At 31.8% G+C, this 26,494-nt stretch overlaps 1 protein-coding gene across 9 annotated transcripts in view; it reads right to left on the minus strand.

Moving 5' to 3' along the window:
* The window catches only part of LOC143065183 (integrin alpha-9-like), a 64,066-nt gene extending 39,886 nt beyond the window's left edge, over window positions 1-24,180 (minus strand). For 4 of the 9 annotated variants that reach the window (XR_012975416.1, XR_012975414.1, XR_012975415.1 and 1 more), the window contains exons 1-9: window positions 23,530-24,180; window positions 20,676-20,803; window positions 10,097-10,194; window positions 8,850-9,077; window positions 7,852-7,900; window positions 6,551-6,631; window positions 6,132-6,220; window positions 4,187-4,252; window positions 3,164-3,340 (exon numbers count right to left, since the gene is read on the minus strand). Coding sequence is in view for 5 of the 9 variants with exons in the window: in XM_076238598.1 (XP_076094713.1) it covers window positions 3,164-3,340; window positions 4,187-4,252; window positions 6,132-6,220; window positions 6,551-6,631; window positions 7,852-7,900; window positions 8,850-9,077; window positions 10,097-10,194; window positions 20,676-20,803; window positions 23,530-23,705 (1,092 nt within the window). In the remaining 4 variants the exon portion in view is untranslated. The remainder of the gene's footprint in view (window positions 1-3,163; window positions 3,341-4,186; window positions 4,253-6,131; window positions 6,221-6,550; window positions 6,632-7,851; window positions 7,901-8,849; window positions 9,078-10,096; window positions 10,195-20,675; window positions 20,804-23,529) is intronic. The other 5 variants (XR_012975417.1, XM_076238599.1, XM_076238600.1 and 2 more) reach the window with 4 other exon arrangements.
* Between the last annotated feature and the right edge of the window lie 2,314 nt (window positions 24,181-26,494).

Below are 26,494 nucleotides of genomic sequence, written 5' to 3' on the forward strand. Positions count from 1 at the left end.
TGAATGATTGATTGATTGATTGATTGATTAATTGATTAATTGATTAATTGGTTAATTAATTAGTGTTTAACTCCACTTTCAACAATATTGTACTATTTCAAGTCACATTTGTTTATAGATGGAGGATGTCAGAGGGACTAAAGGGACCAATTGACTTTCAGTAGGAAAACTGACAATCCTAGTCAATAAAGACCTGCCATGTACAGGAATCAACCTCACAACATTAATTTTGACAGGCTAAAGATACAGTACTTCTACTAATTAGGCCAACCATCCAGTAAAGAAGCAAATTAGACAATATAAAAAGTTTGACATGTCAAAGTATATGGGACAACATCCCTAATGCGCCTTGAAATGAGGAACTCAAAAGTCACGTGTAAAGAAAAAATCTCTGTGTAGTGATATTGGACATGTTTCTATTTTTAACAAATGACTGAACTTTATTATTTGTGGTGATTAGGTAAGTAGAGGAACATAGAATAAATGTATAAAAACTATGGAGCTATTGAATGTGTTCAAAGTATTAAATTTTCAAAGAACTTATTGTGTTAAAAAGGGGATATTTTACCACAAGGAGCCGCATCACAAAAGGATGTTCAGGGTTTGCTAATTTACGGAAAAAGTAATCTCACTTCGTACCCCGAAAATTTGACTACATATGTGAAAATGTCACAGCTTGAAACGAGCTATCATACCTATCCAAGTTTACGATATGGACTGAGCTACAGGAAAAAACGTTACCATTACCGCCTATAGATGTAAAAACATTTAAAGATATTGAGCCATATGAATGTACCAAATATATAAAGGGGTACCCAGGCCCACTAACCCTCCACGCTAAAATATTTCTCCTCTATAAAACTGGTTATATAATAATAAATTCTTTATTTAAAGAGGGTAAACTCAGTTAGTTACAATAAACTAATCTTCCCTGAGGCCCTCACATACAAATTACAATACAATCAAAACAGATATTTACACATAGTTAATTTACAGTCATGTAGTTCAATGTCATTAACATAAGATATAATGCTGTTTAAGATGTATACATGAAACCAAAAAATCAAATGAAAATAAAAAATATACAAATACATTGTAGCAAACATTTCTTATCAGGGTTGTGTTAGGTACTTCTTGATACTTTGCTTAAAAGTAAAAGTGTTTTGAGCTTTACGCATTTTGTGTGGTAGTCCATTCCATAATACTGATCCAGAATAAGCAAAGGATTTCTTAAATAGTTCAGCTTTTGGCTTAGGAACTATCAGATTACCTTGAGTGACACTTCTTAAGGAGTAAGGATTATTATCTGATTTCAGTTTAAATTTTTGAACTAGGTACATTGGTGATTCCATATGCATACATTTATATAGAAGTAAATATTTGTGGTATTTTATTCTATTGTCAACTGTCATCAACCCAAGTTTTTTAAATAAGGGGGCTGAGTGGGGTAAAGGATCTGCATCTAGAATTAATCTTGCTGCCCTTTTTTGGAGTTTTAAAATTTTTGTTATCCCTTCATTTTTACATTCACCCCAAATAATACAGCAGTAGTCAATTAAGGGAAGAATAAACCCATTGTATTATGTTTTCCTTGCAATTATATCTAAAAATTTCTTTATTTTAGAAAGAAGGTATATTCTGGATGATATATTAGCACAAACTTGGTCAATTTGATTTTTCCAGTCAATTTTAACACCTAATAATTTTTCACATGAAGAATTTTGTAATACTTTAGAATATGGTTAATTCAAATCTATTTATTCACAGATTAATAAGGTTCACCCAGACTTAGGTAGTCATTAGTTGTTAATAAGGTTCACCCAGACTTAGGTAGTCATTAGTTGTTGTAAAGGTCCACCCAGACTTAGGTAGTCATTAGTTGTTGTAAAGGTTCACCCAGACTTAGGTAGTCATTAGTTGTTGTAAAGGTTCACCCAGACTTAGGTAGTCATTAGTTGTTGTAAAGGTTCACCCAGACTTAGGTAGTCATTAGTTGTTGTAAAGGTTCACCCAGACTTAGGTAGTCATTAGTTGTTAATAAGGTTCACCCAGACGTAGGTAGTCATTAGTTGTTGATAAGGTTCACCCAGACTTAGGTAGTCATTAGTTGTTGATAAGGTTAACCCAGACTTAGGTAGTCATTAGTTGTTGATAAGGTTAACCCAGACTTAGGTAGTCATTAGTTGTTGTAAAGGTTCACCCAGACTTAGGTAGTCATTAGTTGTTGTAAAGGTTCACCCAGACTTAGGTAGTCATTAGTTGTTAATAAGGTTAACCCAGACTTAGGTAGTCATTAGTTGTTAATAAGGTTCACCCAGACTTAGGTAGTCATTAGTTGTTGATAAGGTTAACCCAGACTTAGGTAGTCATTAGTTGTTGTAAAGGTTCACCCAGACTTAGGTAGTCATTAGTTGTTGATAAGGTTCACCCAGACTTAGGTAGTCATTAGTTGTTGTAAAGGTTCACCCAGACTTAGGTAGTCATTAGTTGTTAATAAGGTTAACCCAGACTTAGGTAGTCATTAGTTGTTAATAAGGTTCACCCAGACTTAGGTAGTCATTAGTTGTTGATAAGGTTAACCCAGACTTAGGTAGTCATTAGTTGTTGTAAAGGTTCACCCAGACTTAGGTAGTCATTAGTTGTTGATAAGGTTCACCCAGACTTAGGTAGTCATTAGTTGTTGTAAAGGTTCACCCAGACTTAGATAGTCATTAGTTGTTAATAAGGTTAACCCAGACTTAGGTAGTCATTAGTTGTTGATAAGGTTCACCCAGACTTAGGTAGTCATTAGTTGTTGATAAGGTTAACCCAGACTTAGGTAGTCATTAGTTGTTGTAAAGGTTCACCCAGACTTAGGTAGTCATTAGTTGTTGATAAGGTTAACCCAGACTTAGGTAGTCATTAGTTGTTGTAAGTCATATCTATTTATTCACAGATTAATAAGGTTCACCCAGACTTAGGTAGTCATTAGTTGTTGTAATTCATATTTGGTTTTGTTCTTTGTTTTGCACATAAATCAGGCGATCGTTTTCTCATTTGAATCATTTTACATTTGTCATTTCTGGACCTTTTATAGCTGACTATGCAGTTTTGGTTTTCCTCATTTTTTAAGGCTGTACAGTGAACTATATGTGTACACATTCAATGTATCATAACAACTTACATTTGTCCTATCAAAACCATACACATAAACTTTTCCTTCATCCTCGTTGATATTATTTACGTCAATATTGATTTGTGTGAGGTTACCATAAAATGGTGCTCCAACAACCAGAACATCACTATTCTTTGTGTTATCCACATCAACAGCACACAGCACACTCCCAAAATAACTTCCTGGCTGTAAAGTCAATTTAAGAATTATACAACTGTACTGAATATGTAAGACAAACTATAAACAGAATGTATCTGTTTTTGTAGCATCAACAAAAACAAAAACATGAATAATTGTGCTACAGTCTTTTATATACTTTAAAATAGATAAATATCCATGTGATTAAAAAACTGTAAAAATCCATTGGTTTTTATAATTGACATGTTATATTAGAACAATACTTCTTATGCCCCTGTTTATCTGTGATCTTTTAGCTGTTTAGGGCATAAAATACAGTTATAGGGGAGGTAATGGCATAAAAATCTAATTTTTTTGAAGTAACTGTGACATATTGCAAAAAGATGCATTTTTCCAATGATTTAAATCTTTAAAATGAAAACAAGTACATGTTTTTAAAAAGATACTTGGCTTGATAATGTATGAAGATCTATGAAGATCATTTGTAATAATTTTCAAGAACAAAAGACATATATTTTTTTTATTAGATAACTATACAGTAAAACATTCATGTTTTTCTCTAATCAGAACAATATCGTAAATCCAATGTACTTTTTATACAAATTTAGAGCATTCTTATTTGGTCTCTGGTAGAGAGTCTCAGCAGCAATCATACAACACCTTCTTATTCTAGATCATGTAAAAATGATATTCCAAAGGTTTTTACACAAATCCAAGTGTTTATTGTGTGAATAAAAAATTACTGCCGGATTAAAACTGTGTCTATGCCATTTACCATGTTAATCAAAGTTAGATAGCTTAAAGGCATCATAATGATGCCTTTAAGCCATTTTTCTACATTTAATATAATAAATGTTTAAGTTCATATTATTTTGTTTTGTCTGAATCTCATACCTCTACTCCATTGACTATAGCTTTCACTTCATAATACGAAGTATTTACCAACTTCACAATTTTTACCTGAAATGTTAAAAAGAAAAATTCTTGTAAATGCATTTAGACACCACACCGTACATCAAATTAAAACAACTTCACAATTTTTACCTGAAATATTCAAAAATAAAATTCATGATACGCCCGTTGCTCTTTTAACTTGTCTTTTATGCTTTAAATGAATTTATATGATCAACTAGAAATATATATACAAATCAAAAGGGATGTTACATTAATATATTCACCAAAGTTTCATAAAATCCCCCTTTTTTAAGTATAAAAATTCATTACTTAAGAAAACGTAAAATCTAAATTTTATAAAAATGGAAAGGGAGCTTATGTCAATAGATATAAACAATTTATCAAAGTTGCATAAAATTTTGTGAAAGTGTTAGTTATTGTCCCAAAATTGGAAAATCCCCCCTTTTTTTAGCATAAAAATTCATAACACGGAAATGTAAAATCTGAAATTTATAAAAATTGAAAGGGAGCTTACATCAATAGATATAAACAATTCATCAAAGTTTCATGGACATTGGTGAAAGCCTTTTTGAGTTATTGTCCGAAGTGTTGAAAATCCCCCTTTTTTTTATGAATAAAGCCCCATAAATCCAAAACTTAAAATCTGAAATTTATAAAAATTGAAAGGGAGCTTACATCCATAGATATAAACAATTCACCAAAGTTTCATGGACATTGGTGAAAGCCTTTTTGAGTTATTGTCCGAAGTGTTGAAAATCCCCCTTTTTTTTATGAATAACGCCCCATAAATCCAAAACTTAAAATCTGAAATTTATAAAAATTGAAAGGGAGCTTACATCAATAGATATAAACAATTCACCAAAGTTTCATGGACATTGGTGAAAGGCTTTTTGAGTTATTGTCCGAAGTGTTAAAAATCCCCCTTTTTTTATGAATAAAGCCCCATAAATCCAAAACTTAAAATCTGAAATTTATAAAAATTGAAAGGGAGCTTACATCCATAGATATAAACAATTCACCAAAGTTTCATGGACATTGGTGAAAGCCTTTTTGAGTTATTGTCCGAAGTGTTGAAAATCCCCCCTTTTTTATGAATAAAGCCCCATAAATCCAAAACTTAAAATCTGAAATTAAAAAAAAACGAAAGGGAGCTTACGTCAATAGATATAAACAATTCACTTAAGTTTCATGGAAATTGGTGAAAGTGTTTTTGAGTTATTGTCCGAAGTGTGGACGACGGACAGACAGACGGACGGACGGACAACGGTATACCATAATACGTCCCGTCTAAAAGACGACGGGCGTATAAAAATATATAAGTGCCTTCTTGGTATAAGGTCAGGGGGCAACTATTATTTAAGCTATGAATTAGATTGTGATCCCATTTCTACCTCTTGGACAAACACCAGCCTCAGTGAATTCAAGTGAAAGTGGACTGTATAAAGTTATTCTTAACTGTCCTGTCCCACTATTACCACTTGGACACATTATACACCAGCCTTAGTGAATTCAAGTGAAAGTAGACTGCATAAAGTTATTCTTACCTGTCCTGTCCCACTATTACCTCTTGGACACATTACACACCAGCCTTAGTGAATTCAAGTGAAAGTGGACTGCATTAAATTATTCTTACCTGTCCTATCCCACTATCACCACTTGGACACATTACATACCAGCCTCAGTGAATTCAAGTGAAAGTTGACTGTATAAAGTTATTCTTACCTCTCCTGTCCCACGATTACCTCTTGGACACATTATACACCAGCCTAGGTGAATTCAAGTGAAAGAGGACTGCACAAATTTCTTACCTGTACTGTTCCATTGTTACCTCAGGGACACAATGTGACATTATACACAGACCTCAGTAAATTAAATTGAAAGTGGTGAATTCAAGTGAAAGAAGACTGCATAAAGTTACTCTTACCTGTCCTGTCCCACTATTACCTCGTGGACCACCTAAAGCAATATAATTAGCACCATCTCCTAAAAACTTCCCTGATGTTAGAGCATAACCTGCAAATAGATGAAACTTAATTTATGACTTCCTTAGGCAAAATATGTGGTTTTTGCTATAGCTTTTATTTCCCTTTTGGTTATATATAGCTTCTTTATCTTTTACATCTTTTACTTACAGTTTTTGGGGTTAAGTATATCTGATGAAGACAAATCAAGAAAGGATTTCCCTATACAATACATGTATAAAGTGTTATAATCAGATTCAAAGTTCAATCATTTTAACCTATCATATATTTATGTACCTTATAAAACTCATCAATCTAAAACCTTCTGAAAGCAAGCTGCAAGGGTTTAACGTTTTATTATAACTGAGTAAACAGTACTTACCAAAATAATCATTGTTTCTCTCCTGATCATATGATTCTGATGCTATTTTTACCACATTGTTCCCAAATTCAACAAGACCACCTGAAAGAAAAAGAAAATATGTTTTAAGGTTGAAGTCTTCATAATCAATCTAAGATATAAATATATTATTCATGCAGATCAATTTTTCTAGGGGGTATTGATGTTTAAATTCCACAAATGAGCTCACAAACTGAATTAAGTCTAAAGTTTGTGAGTCAATCAGTCCATTTTACACATCAATATAAAATTACAAGCATTCTGAGAGTATTACATGGCAAAATATAGTCCTTTACTAGTTAAAAATTCATTGTACTGAAATAAATCCCTAAATTGGGATACATTTTATATAATTCACTTTATAACAAACACATTTTATGTTATCACTAACTAACCAAACTTTAACCAATAATTCACATCCCTTATTAACTGGGCATTTAAAAAGTCTGAATGCGAGTACATATGTTCAAACTCTTTAGGTCATTTTTTAGTAGCAATAAACAAAAGAACTATGTCAATTGGATATGCTTTGATACTATATATGCACTTGAATTTTTACTTGATAACATCTTTGTTCGCTTTGGAGATTATGTATATGGTCAAGTTATTGCAATTCCAATGGGGACTAACTGTGCACCACTTATTGCATCCATGCTAGTAGTCTGTTGTTATTTATGTATTGTTGTCATTTTCTTTATTTTCTTTTGTTACATCTTCTGACATCGGACTAAGACTTCTCTTGAAATGAATTTTAATGTGCGTATTGTAATGCGTTTACTTTTCTACATTGGCTACAGGTATAGGGGGAGGGTTGAGATCTCATAAACATGTTTAACCCCGCCACAATTTTGCGCCTGTCCCAAGTCAGGAGTTTCTGGCATTTATTAGTCTTGTATGATTTTTAATTTTAGTTTCTTGTGTATAATTCGGAGTTTAGTATGACGTCCATTATCACTGTACTAGTTTACATATTTTTAAGGGGCCAGCTGAAGGACCCTACGGATGCGGTAATTTCTCGCTACATTGAAGACCCATTGGTGGCCTTCAGCTGTTGTCTGCTCTACGGTCGGGTTGTTGTCGCTTTGACACATTCCCCATTTCCTTTCTCAATTTTATAGACCAACTGTTTATACTGATATTGGATTGACAGACAGACCATAGTATATATTGCCCCTCTACTATGGTAGACAGGGCAATATATATATATAAATTAAAAAAAAACGAGTTGTTACATTCCCTATTAATTGTACTGCTAATGTGATCATCAGTCTTGATATACATACCCGATGCATCACGTAAGCCTGGTGCACCAATCAACATTATTTCATCAGTCTGAAAAAATAAATAAAAAACAAATATAGAAAATATAGAAAACATGTAAATTGCAAGCTCAGACAATGGGTGGCAAGTACCTGAATCGTAATCTCATGATTCATTTTAAAGTATAGACATAATTGAATAACCTTTGGGGCATTTTATATGTGGATATGTACACAGACTTAAAAAAAAATATATTTCAGTGCCCATGAATTTAGTAGCTAATGTGTCTAGGATGCTGGCGCTGTATGAAAGAATTGGAACAAATTCAATATTTCAATTTTTTTCCATGAATGAATGTTTGAAGGGAACAATGTTTCTGTTTCTTCTACTTGGTTGCCATGATTGAATTTCATACCAAACACCAAACAAAGTTGACCTATTGCTTCTAGTGTCTGAGAAACAAACATACCCATAAAACCTTAACATTGACTAGTGCACCATGAAAATATGTTAACAGTCAGATGAACTCTAACCCTACTAACAAACAGATATGTTCATCAAGCAATCATTCCATACACAAAATAAAGTTGTTCTGTTGTTATAGATATATCTGATAAACTGACAAAAACCATGAAATTTCACTTTTACCAATGAACCATTGAAATGAGGTCACGGTGAAAAAAAATCTGCCAGAAATCCTGACAGACAGACAAGTACAATCATTCTATTCATCATATATAGTGGGCCTATTGCTTATTGTACCTGAAAAAATAGACCATACCGTAAAAAAATCAACATTGTCTAATGAAAAAATGTTATGGTAAGATGAAACCTGCCAGAAATGTACACCATGCAATCATTCCTTGAACCAAATACAGCTGATATGATACTTATAGTATCTGTGAAACAGACTAAAACAAAAACTTGACCAATGAACCCTGAAAATAAGGTCAAAGTCAGATAGCAACTTACATTTCCCGTATATTGTGCGGACATTGATGAAAACATCATAGCTACTTACATCTCCCGTATATTGTGCAGACATTCCCATCATACCATGCATATAATGGTAATAATAATGTGACTCATTTAAGGTTCTTTGATCTTTATCTTTTGACAAGAATGGATATTTGCCTATGGTAAAAGTGTCCAAAACTCTTGGGATTTCATAGCAAATACCATTCATGTGGGACAAAGGACTTTGGTTTTCAAGCGTTTCAATGTTATTTTGCCATCTTGGAGCACAAATCTGAAATAGAAGAAAACATGTAAAAGTAGCTTTCACTTTTATTAAATAAAATAACAATAATCACTGTGTTGGTATATTTTGAATAAACATATATTCACTAATTCATAGATTGAAGCAAGACAACAATGTTTCTTTGTTTTCTACAGTGAAATTCGAAATAGTTGGTTTTTTTTTAGCTTTGCCCAAGATTGTGTCTTCCTGATCTGTCCATGGCATTACTGTATAAAATCCACAGTGAAGTTCATCCACCAATATTACTATATTCTACTTTTTTTAATTATCTAATTAATCAGTGTTTTATTTTAGAGTTCACAGTGCATTTCCTTCTAAGATTTTTATATGTTTTAGTTACCTTGCTGCTAAGTTGTTTATTTTCTCATCAATGTTAATACAACAAATAGAAGTTTTTAATGACCTTGACTGGCTATACAGCCCTTGCACGGTCGGTCAATGTTAATGAAAAGGGGTGGGATCTTAAATACAGAGATATATTCATACTCAGACACTTAAATCTAAAATTTACAAATATCTAGAATATGTAGAATTAAGTTTTGGTAAGTGACCTTTTATGGGCTATTGAAGTTTTATATGAAAAGAAAAATTATAAAGCAAAATATTTAAATTACCATGTATCTTAGGAAAAAACCAAGCAGTCAGAAAATCTGACACAATTCAGAGCTGGAATATTACAGATACTTTTCCATTGCTAAAGATTATATTGACCACTCAATGTCCTTTGGTAATTTATGTCATTGGCTAGTTGTCTCGTTGACTTATACCACAAATATCAATGCATTCATACTCCATATTATTCAATTTTATAACTATTGTTTGAAGAATCATAGAACCCATCAGATGTATTTTATATGTCTATTTTACAGAAGTAACCAACAAGACATGTCTCAATCTAGCTCTCATCTGGTTTCACCATTACAAAAGGGCCATTCTTTGACTGTCATGTGATCAGAGCTCAATTATCAACTTTCATGGCATTGTCTCCAAGATGTACAGTAACCTACCAAAACAGCATCACCAACAGCGAGAGAACCACCTAGCCATCCGTTATCTTTTCCATGGTAAATCTGATTTCCAGCATAATCTGTGTCTTCAACATTTCCTTTAAAAGAAGATACACACATATTTAGCATACCTTACTTATATCATTAAACTTCAAATTACTTAAATAAACTTAGGTACAAATGTATCTGTAATTAATGTTGCAGACTTAATCTCCTTATTTTACATAATCAAGACTTGAACTGCCTTGAAACTCAAGTTTTTAAATGAAGAAGTCCTAGTACCATGGTATAAAATAAGATTAGTACAGTAACTTCTCACCTATTATTGTACTGTTGGTTTATAGCATCATGACAGTCATCCCATGTTGACTGTTCATCATACTTATAATGAAATGTCTGTTGTTGACCTCTAAATTTTTAATTAAACGCTTTTATCTTTTTTTTTTATTACAATTCATGTATTATTATTTGGTTTCTGTCTCTTCTGAGGACAAAAACAGGTGCATCACCAATCGACTTGTTATAACAGTAAATTTGTACAACTGAAATTAAATAATTTTGTCAACAATTTCAATAGTTTTATAGTCTACTGACAATGGTTCATCACTTGTCCATTCTTTCAAATGCTGACCTTTATATGTCTACTTTAATAAATTTGTGCAGCTGATGTAGTAATGTTTATTCCACATATAAATATCCTTTTATTCTTTATAAGGTATTGAACCTCTTTATAATATAATAAAAATTATTGATATCTAAGTAATTTATGTACTAAATCATTAGGTAAGTTTAGTTGTCTGGGTGGTCAGTCTCTGAAGGTTGATAATTTTGACTTTTGTAAATCTTACTGTCAACAACTGTCAATATGTATGTCTCTATACTTAGCACAGCAGGTGTGAAAATGGGAAATTATGGATTATAAGAAAACTTTCTTTTCAATCAATTCTACCTAAATCTCTCAGCATGAATAGATTCACATTTAACCACTTTAACAGTCTGATACCCCCTACTTAAGTGTTTAAATGTCAAGGATCTTTAGTGTGTATCACGTAAACCTTTCTCAACATGCTCAATCCTAAATACCTAAAACATTACAAAATATTTCTCAATTTTCATCAAAATCAGCCAGTAAACCTAATACAGTAAATCATTTTTTTAAGAATGCAATAGTTTTACATAAAAGTATTGATATATAACAAAATCAATAATTATTTCTTCAATCACGACACAATAATGTTATACCAAATTTTTTGCATGACTTAATAAAATTTGTTGATAACTTTCATAGTACAGGAAGGAAATAGTCTAGTTTAATAATCTTTCTAAAAGTACATTTTTCAAACTAAGAAGAACTTGGGGTCAATCTTTTATGATGTATAGGTTTAAAATAAATAGTATTATACTTTTATATGAAGTCGTGGATCTAGTTTTTAAAAAGTCTTCCTTAAGGCCTCTATAAGTTGTTTCGTTTAATTAGGCTACATATATCATCTGCTTTTGTCGTTAATAACTTTAATACGTTGAAATAGGCAATAATGTTACTTGAAAAATACACAGAAAAGCACAAGGAAAAGAATAGATGAGAATTTGTATGACATTATAAACCTACGTCATTGACCTTGCCTTAATTGGTATTTCTATGTTTAGGTACATGGAGGCTGTTAAAAATCTTATATCAACCTCTCATGATTTTTATCAGTTGTGAATATTATGTTTCATCAAAAAGGATTCCCTATAATGTTCATTCTTTTAGTCAATGAGAAAACCGTAAATTTATAGACAAATATTACTCTCAGAAGGAAATACCCTGAATACAGTACCAAGTATCAAACAATTAAACAAGAGGCTCTCAAGAGCCTGAATCGCTCACCTTAATTCTTTTGATTAAATCTCTCATCAATGATTATTTTGGCTTTTCAATTTATTTAAATGTTTTTTGGATCGTCCTATTTTCTTCAAAAGCCAAAAAAAATAATCATTTTCTCCTATGTTCTATTTTAGCCATAGGAGCTATGTTTCTTGACATACAAGGAAATAAAATATAAAATTTATACTAGATACTCTGAAACTCATTTAGCCTAAGTTTGGCTGAAATTCATACAGCAGTTTCAAAGGAGAAGATTTTTTAAAGTAAGTCAACATGATGAACAAATTGTGAAAAAAGTCTTTAAAGGGCAATAACTCCTTAAGGGGTCAATTGACAATTTTGGTCAAATTGACTTAATTGAAGATCTTACTTTGCTGAACATTATTGCTGTTTACAGTTTATTTCTATCTATAATTATACTCAAGATAATAAACAAAAACAGCAAAATTTCCTTAAAATTATCAATTCAGGGACAGCAACCCAACAACAGGTTGTCTGATTCATCTGAAAATTTCAGGGCAGATAGAAATTGACCTGATAAACAATATTACCCAACGTCAGATTTGCTCTAAATGCTTTGGTTTTTGAGTTATAAGCCAAAAACTGCATTTGACCCCTATGTTCTATTTTTAGCAATGGCGACCATGTTTGTTGATAGATCATAACTTTGGATACACTTTACAAACTAGATACCCTAAGGAACATTCAGTTAAAGTTTGGAAGTATTTGGCCCAGTAGTTTCAGAGGAGAAGATTTTTGTAAAAGATTACTAAGATTTACGAAAAATGGTTAAAAATTGACTATAAAGGGCAATAACTCCTAAAGGGGTCAACTGACCATTTCCTTCATGTTGACTTATTTGTAAATCTTACTTTGCTGAACATTATTCCTGTTTACAGTTTATCTCTATCTATAATAATATTCAAGATAATAACCAAAAACAGCAAAATTTCCTTAAAATTACCAATTCAGGGGCAGCAACCCAACAACAGGTTGTCTGATTCATCTGAAAATTTCAGGGCAGATAGATCTTGACCTGATAAACAATATTATCCGATGTCAGATATGCTCTAAATGCTTTGGTTTTTGAGTTATAAGCCAAAAACTGCATTTGACCCCTATGTTCTATTTTTAGCAATGGCGACCATGTTTGTTGATAGATCATAACTTCGGATACAATTTACAAACTAGATACCCTAAGGAACATTCAATTAAAGTTTGGAAGTATTTGACCCAGTAGTTTCAGAGGAGAAGATTTTTGTAAAAGATTACTAAGATTTACGAAAAATGGTTAAAAATTGACTATAAAGGGCAATAACTCCTAAAGGGGTCAACTGACCATTTCCGTCATGTTGACTTATTTGTAAATCTTACTTTGCTGAACATTATTTCTGTTTACAGTTTATCTCTATCTATAATAATATTCAAGATAATAACCAAAAACAGCAAAATTTCCTTAAAATTACCAATTCAGGGGCAGCAACCCAACAACAGGTTGTCTGATTCATCTGAAAATTTCAGGGCAGATAGATCTTGACCTGATAAACAATATTATCCGATGTCAGATATGCTCTAAATGCTTTGGTTTTTGAGTTATAAGCCAAAAACTGCATTTGACCCCTATGTTCTATTTTTAGCAATGGCGACCATGTTTGTTGATAGATCATAACTTCGGATACAATTTACAAACTAGAGACCCTAAGGAACATTCAATTAAAGTTTGGAAGTATTTGGCCCAGTAGTTTCAGAGGAGAAGATTTTTGTAAAAGATTACTAAGATTTACGAAAAATGGTTAAAAATTGACTATAAAGGGCAATAACTCCTAAAGGGGTCAACTGACCATTTCCGTCATGTTGACTTATTTGTAAATCTTACTTTGCTGAACATTATTCCTGTTTACAGTTTATCTCTATCTATAATAATATTCAAGATAATAACCAAAAACAGCAAAATTTCCTTAAAATTACCAATTCTGGGGCAGCAACCCAACAACGGGTTGTCTGATTCATCTGAAAATTTCAGGGCAGATAGATCTTGACCTGATAAACAATATTACCCCATGTCAGATTTGCTCTAAATGCTTTGGTTTTTGAGTTATAAGCCAAAAACTGCATTTGACCCCTATGTTCTATTTTTTGCAATGGCGACCATGTTTGTTGATAGATCAAAACTTCGGATACAATTTATAAATTAGATACCCTAAGGAACATTCAGTTAAAGTTTGAAAGTATTTGGCCCAGTAGTTTCAGAGGAGAAGATTCTTGAAATAGTTTACGACGACAGACGACGACAGACGACAGACGACAGACGACGGACGACGGACGACAGATGACGGACGACGACGGACGCCAAGTGATGGCATAAGCTCACTTGTCCCTTCGGGACAGGTGAGCTAAAAAAGTCAAGATTACTTATCATAATATTATAATTTGAACATCAACTGTTCCAACTGGTTACTACTTAGGATTTCATTTAAATCAAAGCTTACTTATAATAAAGTGTGTTTACTTTCTTTGTGACTGATATTCTTGTAAATGCAAGATTCAAGAGGTTATAGTATTCAAAAAAGGTTTAATGAAAAGGAAATATCATGTGTATGTTATGTAATTGTTGAAGGACTTTGTATACTGCATGTATAATAGTGGCTGTTTTTATTATATCTGTATAAAATATATAACAGATTACAATCTATCCCTACTGTTTGACAGGTAAACCACAAAACAGATTAAATCAAATTCATGTCAGGTCACCAATAAGGATAATCCTTTAAAAATTAAATTTACAACATGAAAAAGCTACTTTCTGTTTCTTAAAAAAATGTCCTCACGTTTGCTATGTGAAAAGGGGTACACAGTTTCTGTATAAGATCATGCATTTTATATTTTTACTAAATTGTTTCAATCACCTTTTTACCTGAGGATGATATAGAAAAAAATATTGATCAACATGATCAACAGAATTAATCAGAAGAACTGAATGCTAAATGTTTCAAATTAAAATTTAAACCCACAAAAAAACTCCTTGTTCCTAAAACAATTAAAAATATGACCACAATGACATAAAACATTTTCTCCCTAGGGAATGTGTCTAAAATTTATCATTCTTTTTATATATTATGTCATATCTACACACCTGGAATCTTTTTTCCTGACTCAACTTATATTTACAAGTATTATTTCAGTGGCTATTCTCACTGTGACACACACCAAATATTTAATTGGATACTGGATAGGTCAAACTTTTCACTTTGTATATCTTCCAATTGTTCAGAAATATTTTTTTTTATAAAAATTAAAAAGATATTCATGGATTTTTCTACAAAACATGTAAGGTATGACAATTACTCAGATCAAAACAAAAGTACTTTACTTTATGGCAGAGACTAAATCTTTGTTTATTCTTTCTTTATTTCCCTTATAAAGTGTTTAGTCAATACAATTTGTGTATGATTTGATTTGTTAAATAGTTTCAATTTAATAGCATTTTAACCTAATTTTCTGTGTGATCTATTCCAATAGAGGTGGGGTCATTTAACAATACTATTTAATGAAAACCAACAAATATAATAAGGTATACCATGACATTTAGGGCCCAGTTGTTCAAAAGGCCGGATAAAGTTATCCACTGGTGTCCATGGTTCTCTAAGAAAATACTGTAGAGAACACTGTCTAATGTTAAGTAGTGCCCCAAGAGTAGGAAATTATAAAAAAGGGGCCAGTCAAACTCATAGATTTGAAATAAACTGACCAAGCCATGGCTAAAAAATAAACAGATAAACAGACAAATAAAAGTACAGAAGACACAACATAGAAAACTAAAGAAAACAACACAAACTCCTTCAAAACAAAAGAAAACAACACGAACCCCAACAAAAACTACGGGTAATCCCCGGGATCTCCCGAAGTAATGTAAATGTAATATAACTTCATTATCTAAAATAGCAGCTCAACCCAGCAGGCTTGTTTGATATTCTTGATGAAAAGTGAGTATAACAATACAAAAATTTCATTGTATTACAGGGTATACCAGTTTATATATATGCCTCATAACTTCATTGCATTAATGTGATTGGGAGGTGACCAGGCTTAGAAAAGCGGATCCACTACTTTCTAAGGACAAATATTCAACATTTCCTTAAAACCTTTTAACCAAAATGATGTATAAGGCCAATTAAAATTAATTGATAGATTTTCATCCCCGCCCGCCCCTCTGAAATCATCCCACCCTGATTTTTTTTATTTTATATAATTTACGATTTCCGGATTTTGTTCATCATGTTCATTTCCATTACTGGTAACCGTTAAAATTTCGTTTCATTCAAAGCTTCCTGTTTCAAATTTCAGTTTTGTACCTCGAGTAAATCTAACCAAAATGATTAAGTCGACATATTCTGTTGCTCTATGATGACAACATCATCTCCCGATAGTAAAGATTGATTTTGAGAATGATGTGAAATATTCGTGTTACGAGAAACACGCTGTTTCCAAGACCGCATGTCACAAATGATTTCTGTGATTAGAAAACTGTGTTTTGTTTTTTTTTAAGCAATGACTTTGTGTCAGGAAATTTAAACTGTGAATGATATCCAAAGCGCAAGATTCGTGGAAACCATGGATACAAAAAACATGACTGGATTAAAGATATTGAAACACAAGCACGAACTTGTCAGATTTTTAACCGTATATTGAATTTAAAGTCAACTAACATACGCATTTTAATGGCCTTCTTTTAATTTAGGGGTCCCAACTCTTATAAAGCTAAACTAAACTATCCTAAACCCCAATCTTACCCTAACCCATACCTAAAACATCTCCTAACCTAACCATTAACATGAACTTGAACTCTAACTCTAAAGTATAGGGATCATTAAAGTAAAAGAAAGCCATTTTATTTATGCAAGCCCTCAGATTTTACCCATGTCTGTCTTTTTATGTTGACAAACAGAAAATGTCCCAATACACCCAAAAGAGTCATTAAACAATAACTTTTTTTATTAAGTTCATGTTTCACATGGTAATTATATTTTCATCTTGCATAAGTACCAACCCTATTATTTTCAACACTGTTTGAGTTTTTATTTTAATCTGTACTCATAATGATTGTTTTGCATACCAATGCATTTGCTTCATTTTATGGGAATCCAAACCATTGTTTAGAAACTCAAATACAATTGGTGTAGGTAGTCCAACTGAAGAGAGCATTTCTCACACTTTTTTGTTGTTTAGTTTTTAAAGCAACAATAAGATATACTTATTTAAGGATTTAAACCAGGTGCTCCGCAGGGCGCAGCTTTATACGACCGCAGAGGTCGAACCCTGAACAGTTGGGGCAAGTATGGACAAAACATTCAAGCATGATACAGCTCTGAATTTGGATTGTGATCAAATTTTTGACATTATATGGGTTTTTTACACAAAACAAATGTCAAGATTTTACAAATCAATAAAAGATTTCTTCTTCAAACTTATTTAAATCTAAAATTAAATAGTTGACACAGCATAGGTTTCTGACACAGAATGAATGTGGTCTAATGAACTTAAAAAATTTTTTTTTGCCTTTGAGCAATTCACCATGCTGTTGAATATTAATCCTCTCAAAAAAATGTTTGAAGAAATTCTCTTTTTATTTAGAGAAAAATTTAACCCCCCCCCCCCTTTTTTTTCATATCCCCCTTTTCCTTTTTCCAAAACTGATATCAATTTAAATTTCTAATAAAATATTAAAATGTAAAATAAAGTGCTTGTTATCACTGAACGGTAAAGATTGGTTGGTAGTAAAAGTGAATATACATTGTATATATTGTATAAAACAATGATTTAAGTTGATTCAACTACTATTCTGAACAAAGAAAGATATCTCCAATTGAAAATTTCTTGCTATTGCACAATATTGTGCAATTAGATATTTCTTGCTATTGCGCAATACTGTGCAATTGAAAATATTTGCTATTGCACAATACTGTGCAATTGAAGATTTCTTGCTATTGCGCAATACTGTGCAATTGAAAATTTCTTGCTATTGCACAATACTGTGCAATTGAAGATTTCTTGCTATTGCTGAATACTGTGCAATTGAAAATTTCATGCTATTGCACAATACTTAATATAATAATTTTGGATCCTGATTTGAACCAACTTGAAAACTGGGTCCATAATCAAAAATCTAAGTACATGTTTAGATTCAGCATAACAAAAAAGCCCAAGAATTCATTATTTGTTAAAATCAATCTTAGTTTAATTTTGGACCCTTTGGACTTTAATGTAGACCAATTTGAAAACGGGACCAAAAATTAAGAATCTACACACAAGGTTAGATTTGGCATATCAAAGAACCCCAATTATTCAATTTTTGATGAAATCAAACAAAGTTTAATTGTGGACCCCGATTTGGACCAACTTGAAAACTGGACCAATAATCAAAAATCTAAGTACATTTTTATATTCAGCATATCAAAGAACCCCAAGGATTCAATTTTTGTTAAAATCAAACTAAGTTTAATTTTGGACCCTTTGGACCTTAATGTAGACCAATTTGAAAACGGGACCAAAACTTAAGAATCTACATACACAGTTAGATTCGGTATATCAAAGAACCCCAATTATTCAATTTTTGATGAAATCAAACAAAGTTCAATTTTGGACCCTTTGGGCCCCTTATTCCTAAACTGTTGGGACCAAAACTCCCAAAATCAAACCCAACCTTCCTTTTATGGTCATAAACCTTGTGTTTACATTTCATTGATTTCTATTTACTTATACTAAAGTTATGGTGCGAAAACCAAGAATAATGCTTATTTGGGCCCTTTTTTGGCCCCTAATTCCTAAACTGTTGGAACCAAACATCCCAAAATCAATCCAAACCTTCCTTTTGTGGTCATAAAGCTTGTGTTAAAATTTCATAGATTTCTATTTACTTAAACTAAAGTTATAGTGCGAAAACCAAGAAAATGCTTATTTGGGCCCTTCTTGGCCCCTAATTCCTAAAATCTCCCAAAATCAATCCCAACCTTCCTTTTGTGGTCATAAAACTTGTGTTAAATTTTCATAGATTTCTATTCACTTTTACTAAAGTTAGAGTGCGAAAACTGAAAGTATTCGGACGACGACGACAACGACGACGACGCAGACGACGACGCCAACATCATACCAATATACGACCAAAAAATTTTCAATTTTTGCAGTCGTATAAAAATCATGTAAGATTCTTCCTACTTGTGTATACATGATATAAGCTTATTATTACACTTGCATATATGAAGAACTCGTCACAAAAGGATTTCATATTTTAAAAATAAAATCCTCCCACCCACCCCATTTTTTTCAAAAATTTGGATGAAAATCTACTAATTAATTTTAGTTGGCCTAATCAGTAAATAAGTATCTTATAAAATTCCTAGGAGAGTCAGATTGAAGTTTATACTTTTAAAAAAAAGTGTTATTTTAAAAGAGTATGATGTGCCTCAAAGTTTACACATCCATCTTGACGTACATAACATACCAAACATTCCTCAGTACAGGAAGATAATGATGATACCGGTAACCACAAATTATAATTGCATTAAAAAACATTTCCATTATGCATGACAAGTAGGTTTTAACTAAATGTACTTATCAGGCATATTTTTGGAGTACATTGATATTTACAAGTACAACAAGTGTAACTGTGAGCTACTGCTCACTGATGATACCCAGCCGCAAGTGGAAAATGTCAATAGTGTAAAAATATGCAAGTGTTCGATAAACAGGAAGTTGTCAAGTCATTGAATCTGAAAACACATCACACGGTATAGCTGACTTATATAAACCCTGAAAACAAATTTCAGAAATCCTGGCATTGCAGTTCCTGAGAAAAATGTGACAAAATTTTCAACTTGGACATCATGTGTAAAATGATACAAGTGTTCGGTAAACAGGAAGTTGTCAAGTCATGAATCTGAAAACGCATCACACCATATAGCTGACTTATATAAACCCTGAAACCAAATTTCAGAAATCCTGGTATTGTAGTTCCTGAAAAAATGCGACGAAAAATATTCATGGGATGGACTGACTGACAGACTGACGGACGGAAGGTTGGACGGACGGACAGATAGAGGTAAAACAGTATACCCCCTTTTTCAAAGCAGGGGTATAAAAATGAATAAACACTAGGGCTATTTTTTCTAGGAAATATCTATTTTCTATGGTAATTGTTTCGGTTCCTTTTATGTATTATTCTGCACTAGCCATCTGTAAAAGATAGTTGTAACAATAAGAAAGATAAAGTACAATAAAATTGCTTTAATCATGTCAGTTACATGTTTAACTGTGCAAGATCCAAACATGGGTAGTCAAGGTCATTTTACACCCCTTAGAAGTAGTAGTTTACATAATACAAGTGTGCTGCATTCGCATAATGACGTCAAAAATGCACAGAATAGGGCTATCCTCTATACATATGTACACTGAAAAATAAACTAAACTATCTTAATGAAAATAAGTTTTTTATTTCAAAAATTCAACATAAGTTATAAATGATTGAAATAAGGATTTTTTTAACAACTAAGGTTTTGATCCTTTGAAAAAAAAACAAGAATTTTATCACCTTACTTGTACAATTTACTCCAAACTAATAGATGTCATGGATGTTGCAAAAGAATGGGGATGACTTGTAATGTGTGTACCCAGATCTTGGAAGCTAGAAGAATTAATTCACCACTTTGATTGACTTACCTCCTCTTCCTATCTCTATTTGTTCACAGGATGATGAAATACCGTTAGGATCACATTTAAACAGGGCACCAGGCTTATTTACATTTGTCTGGAACTTGTCCTGAGAAGTTGGTGCACCAACTAAAATCCTGTAATGATAGATTAATAGAAATGTACATCATTATCACAAATCATACTGTATAGTTATCATATCAACCTTCATGGTATCTTTCTCTATTAAAGGAAGGTCAAATTGGCATTTAATGATACACAAATTTACCCAAAATAGATTGTTTATAATTAATTCTACAGAAAATGGCAAGTCACATCTTTTCCAGAATCCAGACAATGAGAGCTTGACATATACAAGATATACATATATATATATAAGAACCTGCATGTTGACTGTGATTGTCTTTTGGTTGTTTTGTTTGTGTCATTGGGTAGCTGTCTCATTGACATGCATGCACATATATAGTCATATGCACCATTTAACATGTTATTCATATAGCAATAATAAATAACATAAAAAGAAGCAGTTAAATTGGTACCAAATATATTCTATTAAAAGGATAACTGAGGTCACTATCAATGTACATGTAATCTTTATCCCTTTCAGGGACTAAATCAAAACAAACTGACATGGTCAAAAGATTTATATGTTTCTGACAGTTTTCAATTTTATATGACAATTTGCTTTCAATTAATATAAGTTATATGTCAGGTTTTGACATAACTAACATGTTTGAAATGTCCATTGTGAGTTGTCTCCCTTGAGGGTATGTCTAATGTGTTTTGATGCATGTTCTTGGGTGTTTATATTATTTATAGTATGAGGTTTGCATATGATGTTACATACCTGATAAAATGTGTGTACATTTATACATTGTAACCACTATATTGGACTGATTATCAGGATTTACATTGATTTGTCAAAGAAGTAAAACAAAAATATTCTTTTTCAAAATACATTCACATCAAAAATACCAAATTGTAATCCTAATCATGCTAATATAAAGATGCAACATTGATTATTAGGTAACTCAAATATTACATTTCACAACTTTACATTTTGTTTATTAAAACCTTAATTCTTAATAACAAATTTAATGTTTAAGCAGCATCATGATCAAATACTACTAGTACATGTACATGTACATGTAATTAGACACCAATTGACAAATATGGTAAATAAATGTAAAGGAATTTTACTTTTCTAAATTCTTATTTAATAAATAAAATGTTAATTGATAAGTGATAATAAAAACAAACCAATCATAACAATATATAAGTCTCATTGACAATATTCATGATATAACAGTTAAAGATTCTAGGTTGATCCCTATCATTATTTTCACAAATACTTATTACTTTTCACTGTCTACTTCATTTACCCTAAAGTCAAACATTTAATTTTAGTACATTGTATTTCTAACCAAATATGGTGCCTTTTTAAATTAAGAACAGTAATAGTATAATTCAGATCAGCCCCATTAATTATAAACACAAGAAGATCAGAATACAAAGTGTACTTAGTCATGACATTGATAACTGTAACATTTAATTCTCTCCATCAGTAATGTTATTTTGTGTTCATTTTACTAAGTCATGACATTGATAACTGTAACATTTAGTTCTCTCCATCAGTAATGTTATTCTGTGTTCATTTTGCTAATCATGTTTATTGTAACAGTCTCGTGATGTCCCTTGTTGGCCCATTTGTTTTATGAATAAAGTCAATTCTGTTCTATTCTGTACTACCATATAATTTCCATAAAATAAAGATATTATGTATCCTTGTTCATTACAATTATTATCAAGATTATTTATGACACATAGTTTACAATACACATACCCCAGAGGCAGCATATAAGTTACATTATTCTACATTGTTTTAGCTATATATAGTCAGAGAGAAAAAAAACTTTATTCAGATACTGATTCTTCTTTTTCTCTGAACTTTATCATTTGTTAATCCATAACAAAGATAAAAAATGTTCTGCTGTCACTTTTCACATTCCTTAACATATTATCAAGCATTCCTTAACCTACCATATAACCTTTCAAGAGGCTATACATAAGAAAACTTTATTTTTGTTCAACTCCATTCCTATAAAGATCTATATATAATCTCATGGATATCAACATAAGGTATGAAATGGTAAAACATCTATCAACATGATCAACAATTTACATCAATAATTGATGCCCAAATAAAATGGGTTCTTGTTACCTGACTGTAGAATAACAAGAGAAGGTACATTTGTAGGTAGGCAGTCATTTAGATACTCTGGACTTACACTTACAGTGACCTATAGTTGTAATCTTTTGAATCATTTGGTCTCTTTTGAGGAGTTGTCACATAAGCAATCACACCACATCTTCTTTATAATTAAGATAAACAATAATGTCAATAAAATGTGTTAAGTAGGCATAAAAAGTTAGTGCAGGTACATGTACATGTAGCTACATGTATATACAAAAATGTAGATATACATCCGATCCAAGAAACAGAACTACATTGTACAATTTTTTTTGGCCTGAACATATTAGGGTATATGTCACTTAGCATCATATGTTATCCAAAACTTTCTTCAGTATTATGAAATATGCATGTTTGAACTGGATATATGATAAATTAAAAAAACAAACAATAAATTATTTGTGTGGGAACCTGGGCACCATGTAAGAGATGATATGGAAAGTCCCCAAAGATTTTGATTTAACTTTTAAATAAGTAAACACAGATAAGATAATAAGATGTTCAGATGACCCAAATACAGTGAAATTGATATATTTTAAAGGTGAGACTAATATATATTTATCTACAATGATCTATATGTCCCTGAATATCTATATGACTGAATAAACTTACCATTTTTTGGGTGGACTTTCTCTCGTTAATAAAAAGTCTGTAGTATATCCAAAATAACCAGATGGATTTCCTTGAAAGGTTTTAGCTAGGTCTATATTAAGATTAAATGAAAGCACATCGGATATAAAATGAAAAATAATAACGAATGAACAGCAAGAAATATATGTCTTCCACATGTTTACAAGAATGTCAACACTTGGGGTTGTAAAATCTTCAGATTGAAACTATTAAACACTAAAAATCCATGTGAATATTTCTTTCTGGTGTAAGTTTAAGTCACAGGTTTTGTACAATGTAATCCAGGAAATTCCTACTTTCTGTTTGCACAACTTATTATTCAATACACAATTATTTGTTATATCAAAGTGAATAATATTAAAATATTATAGTTCCGGGTGACCTCATTTTAGGTACGGCGTTCTTTTCTACTCTGGTGAAGACACTGATTCATAATATTAAACAAATAAGCCCATTCACTATTCCTTTCGTTAAAAAAAAAATGCGTTTCCGGTGTCCTTTTCGATGTGCATGGCAGATTTTACCTGAGTTAAAAATGTTTTAACTGTTTAACCCCTTCTACTGTTTACATATGATACAAAACTGTTCATGTAATATGATAACAGGTGTGGTCATAAATAACAAAGGTGATGTCAACCTGTAACACCCTGTAACTGTCAGCTTTCGATTTGCTACTTGCACTTTCCCTTTACCGAGGAGTTCGGAATATTCACGTGCATATATTTTGTGAGTTAGTGAGGCACATTATGGGGTCATATGGAGCTGGGGATCGGGGAGACATAATAATGATCAATAATGCATGAGTATTTTATAGCTTTGATACGAAATATCTTTTGTTTAAATGACTGTGAATTTACTGATTGGTATAAATAAATAATCGAGATATAAAAAAAAAATGAGGGAATAAATTTAAGAGACCGGTAAAGCTGTATTTTGCGGTAAAAAGTGTTTTATTAGTTGATTAAATTCTAATGTTGGTAAGCTAAGAAGTATCATAAGAATCATGGTAACTAGTTCTAATCCGGCATTATACTTTTGCTTTACTTTAGTTTAGATGAATTAGTCAAAACCTATGTTCTATTTCTAGCTATGTTCTACCATGTTGGTAAAGGTCATTGCACTCATTTTAAAACTAGTTACCCTAATGCTGATCGTGGCCAAATTTATTTTTTGTGTCAGTTGTTTCAGGAGAAGACTTTTGAAAAAGTAAAAATTTACGAAAAATTGTTAAAATTGACTTTTAAGGGCAATATAAACGCCTTATGAGGTCAATTGGCCATGTTACTTTTTTGTAGATCTTACTTTGCTGAACATTTTGCTGTTTACAGTTTATACTCTATCTATAATAATATTCCAGATAATAACCAAAAACTGCAAAATTCTCTTAAAATTACCAATTCCGACAATGGGTTGTCCGGCCGATTTGTCTTAAAATTTCAGTGCAGATGGATCTTGATCTGATAACAATATTACCTCTGGTTTCAGAGAATTAAGTCACAGTTCTCATTTTACCCCTTTGTTCTATTTTTAGCCATGGCGGCCATCTTGGCTGGCAGGCGGGATCATCGGACACCTTTTTTAAAACTAAATACTGCTAATGATGATTGTGGACAAGTTTGATTAGATTTGGTTCAGTAATTTCAGAGGAGAAGATATTTGTAAAAGTTAACAGACGACGGACGACGGACGCCAAGTGATGAGAAAAGCTCATTTGGCCCTTTGGAGGAGGTGTGCTAAAAAGTATGTGAATTTATTTATAAACATATGTTCACATCAAGCAGCTACGGCGTTTGATAGTCTTATTTGACATACTTTCTGAACGACGATGAATATTTTCTACATAACAAATTAATCATGAAGAATATAGTAACCATAGAACTAACTAGAGGCTCTAAAGAGCCTGTGTCGCTCACCTTGGTCTATGTGCATATTAAACAAAGGACACAATTGGATTCATGACAAAATTGTATTTTGGTGATGGTGATGTGTTTGAAGTTCTTACTTTACTGAACGATTTTGCTTCTTACAATTATATCTATAATGAACTTTGCCCATTAGTAACAGAGAACTATATTTGGTAAAAATTTACATATATTTACCAAATTAATGAAAATTGTTAAAAATTGACTATAAAGGGCAATAACTCCTTAAGGGGTCAATTGACCATTTAGGTCATGTTGACTTATTTGTAGATCTTACTTTGCTGAACATTATTGCTGTTTACAGTTTATCGCTATCTATAATAGTATTCAAGATAACCAAAAACGGCAAAATTTCTTTAAAAATTACTAATTGGAGGGCAGCAACCCAACAACCAGTTGTCCAATTCATCTGAAAAATTCAGGGCAGATAGATATTGACTTGATTAACAATTTAACTTCTTGTCAGATTTGCTCTAGATGCTTTGAATTCATAGTTATAAGCCAAAAACTGCATTTTACCCCTATGTTCTATTTTTAGCCGTGGCGGCCATCTTGGTTGAATGGCCAGGTCATCGGACACATTTTTCAAACAAGATACCCCAAAGATGATTGTGGCCTAGTAGTTTCAGTGGAGATTTTGTAAAAGATTACTTAGATTTATGAAAAATGGTTAAAGATTGACTATAAAGGGCAATAACTCCTTAAGGGGTCAACTGACCATTTTGGTCATGTTGACTTATTTGTAGATCTTACTTTGCTGAACATTATTGCTGTTTACAATTTATCTCTATCTATAATAATATTCAAGATAATAACCAAAAACAGCAAAATTTCCTCAAAATTACCAATTCAGGGGCAGCAACCCAACAACCGATTGACCGATTCATCTGAAAATTTCAGGGCAGATAGATCTTGACCTGATAAACATTTTTATCCCATGTCAGATTTGCTCTAAATGCTTTGGTTTTTGAGTTATAAGCCAAAAACTGCATTTTACCCCTATGTTCTATTTTTAGCCGTGGCGG

The sequence above is a fragment of the Mytilus galloprovincialis genome, chromosome 2 (assembly GCF_965363235.1).
Source record: "Mytilus galloprovincialis chromosome 2, xbMytGall1.hap1.1, whole genome shotgun sequence".
Taxonomy (NCBI): Eukaryota; Metazoa; Mollusca; class Bivalvia; order Mytilida; family Mytilidae; genus Mytilus; species Mytilus galloprovincialis.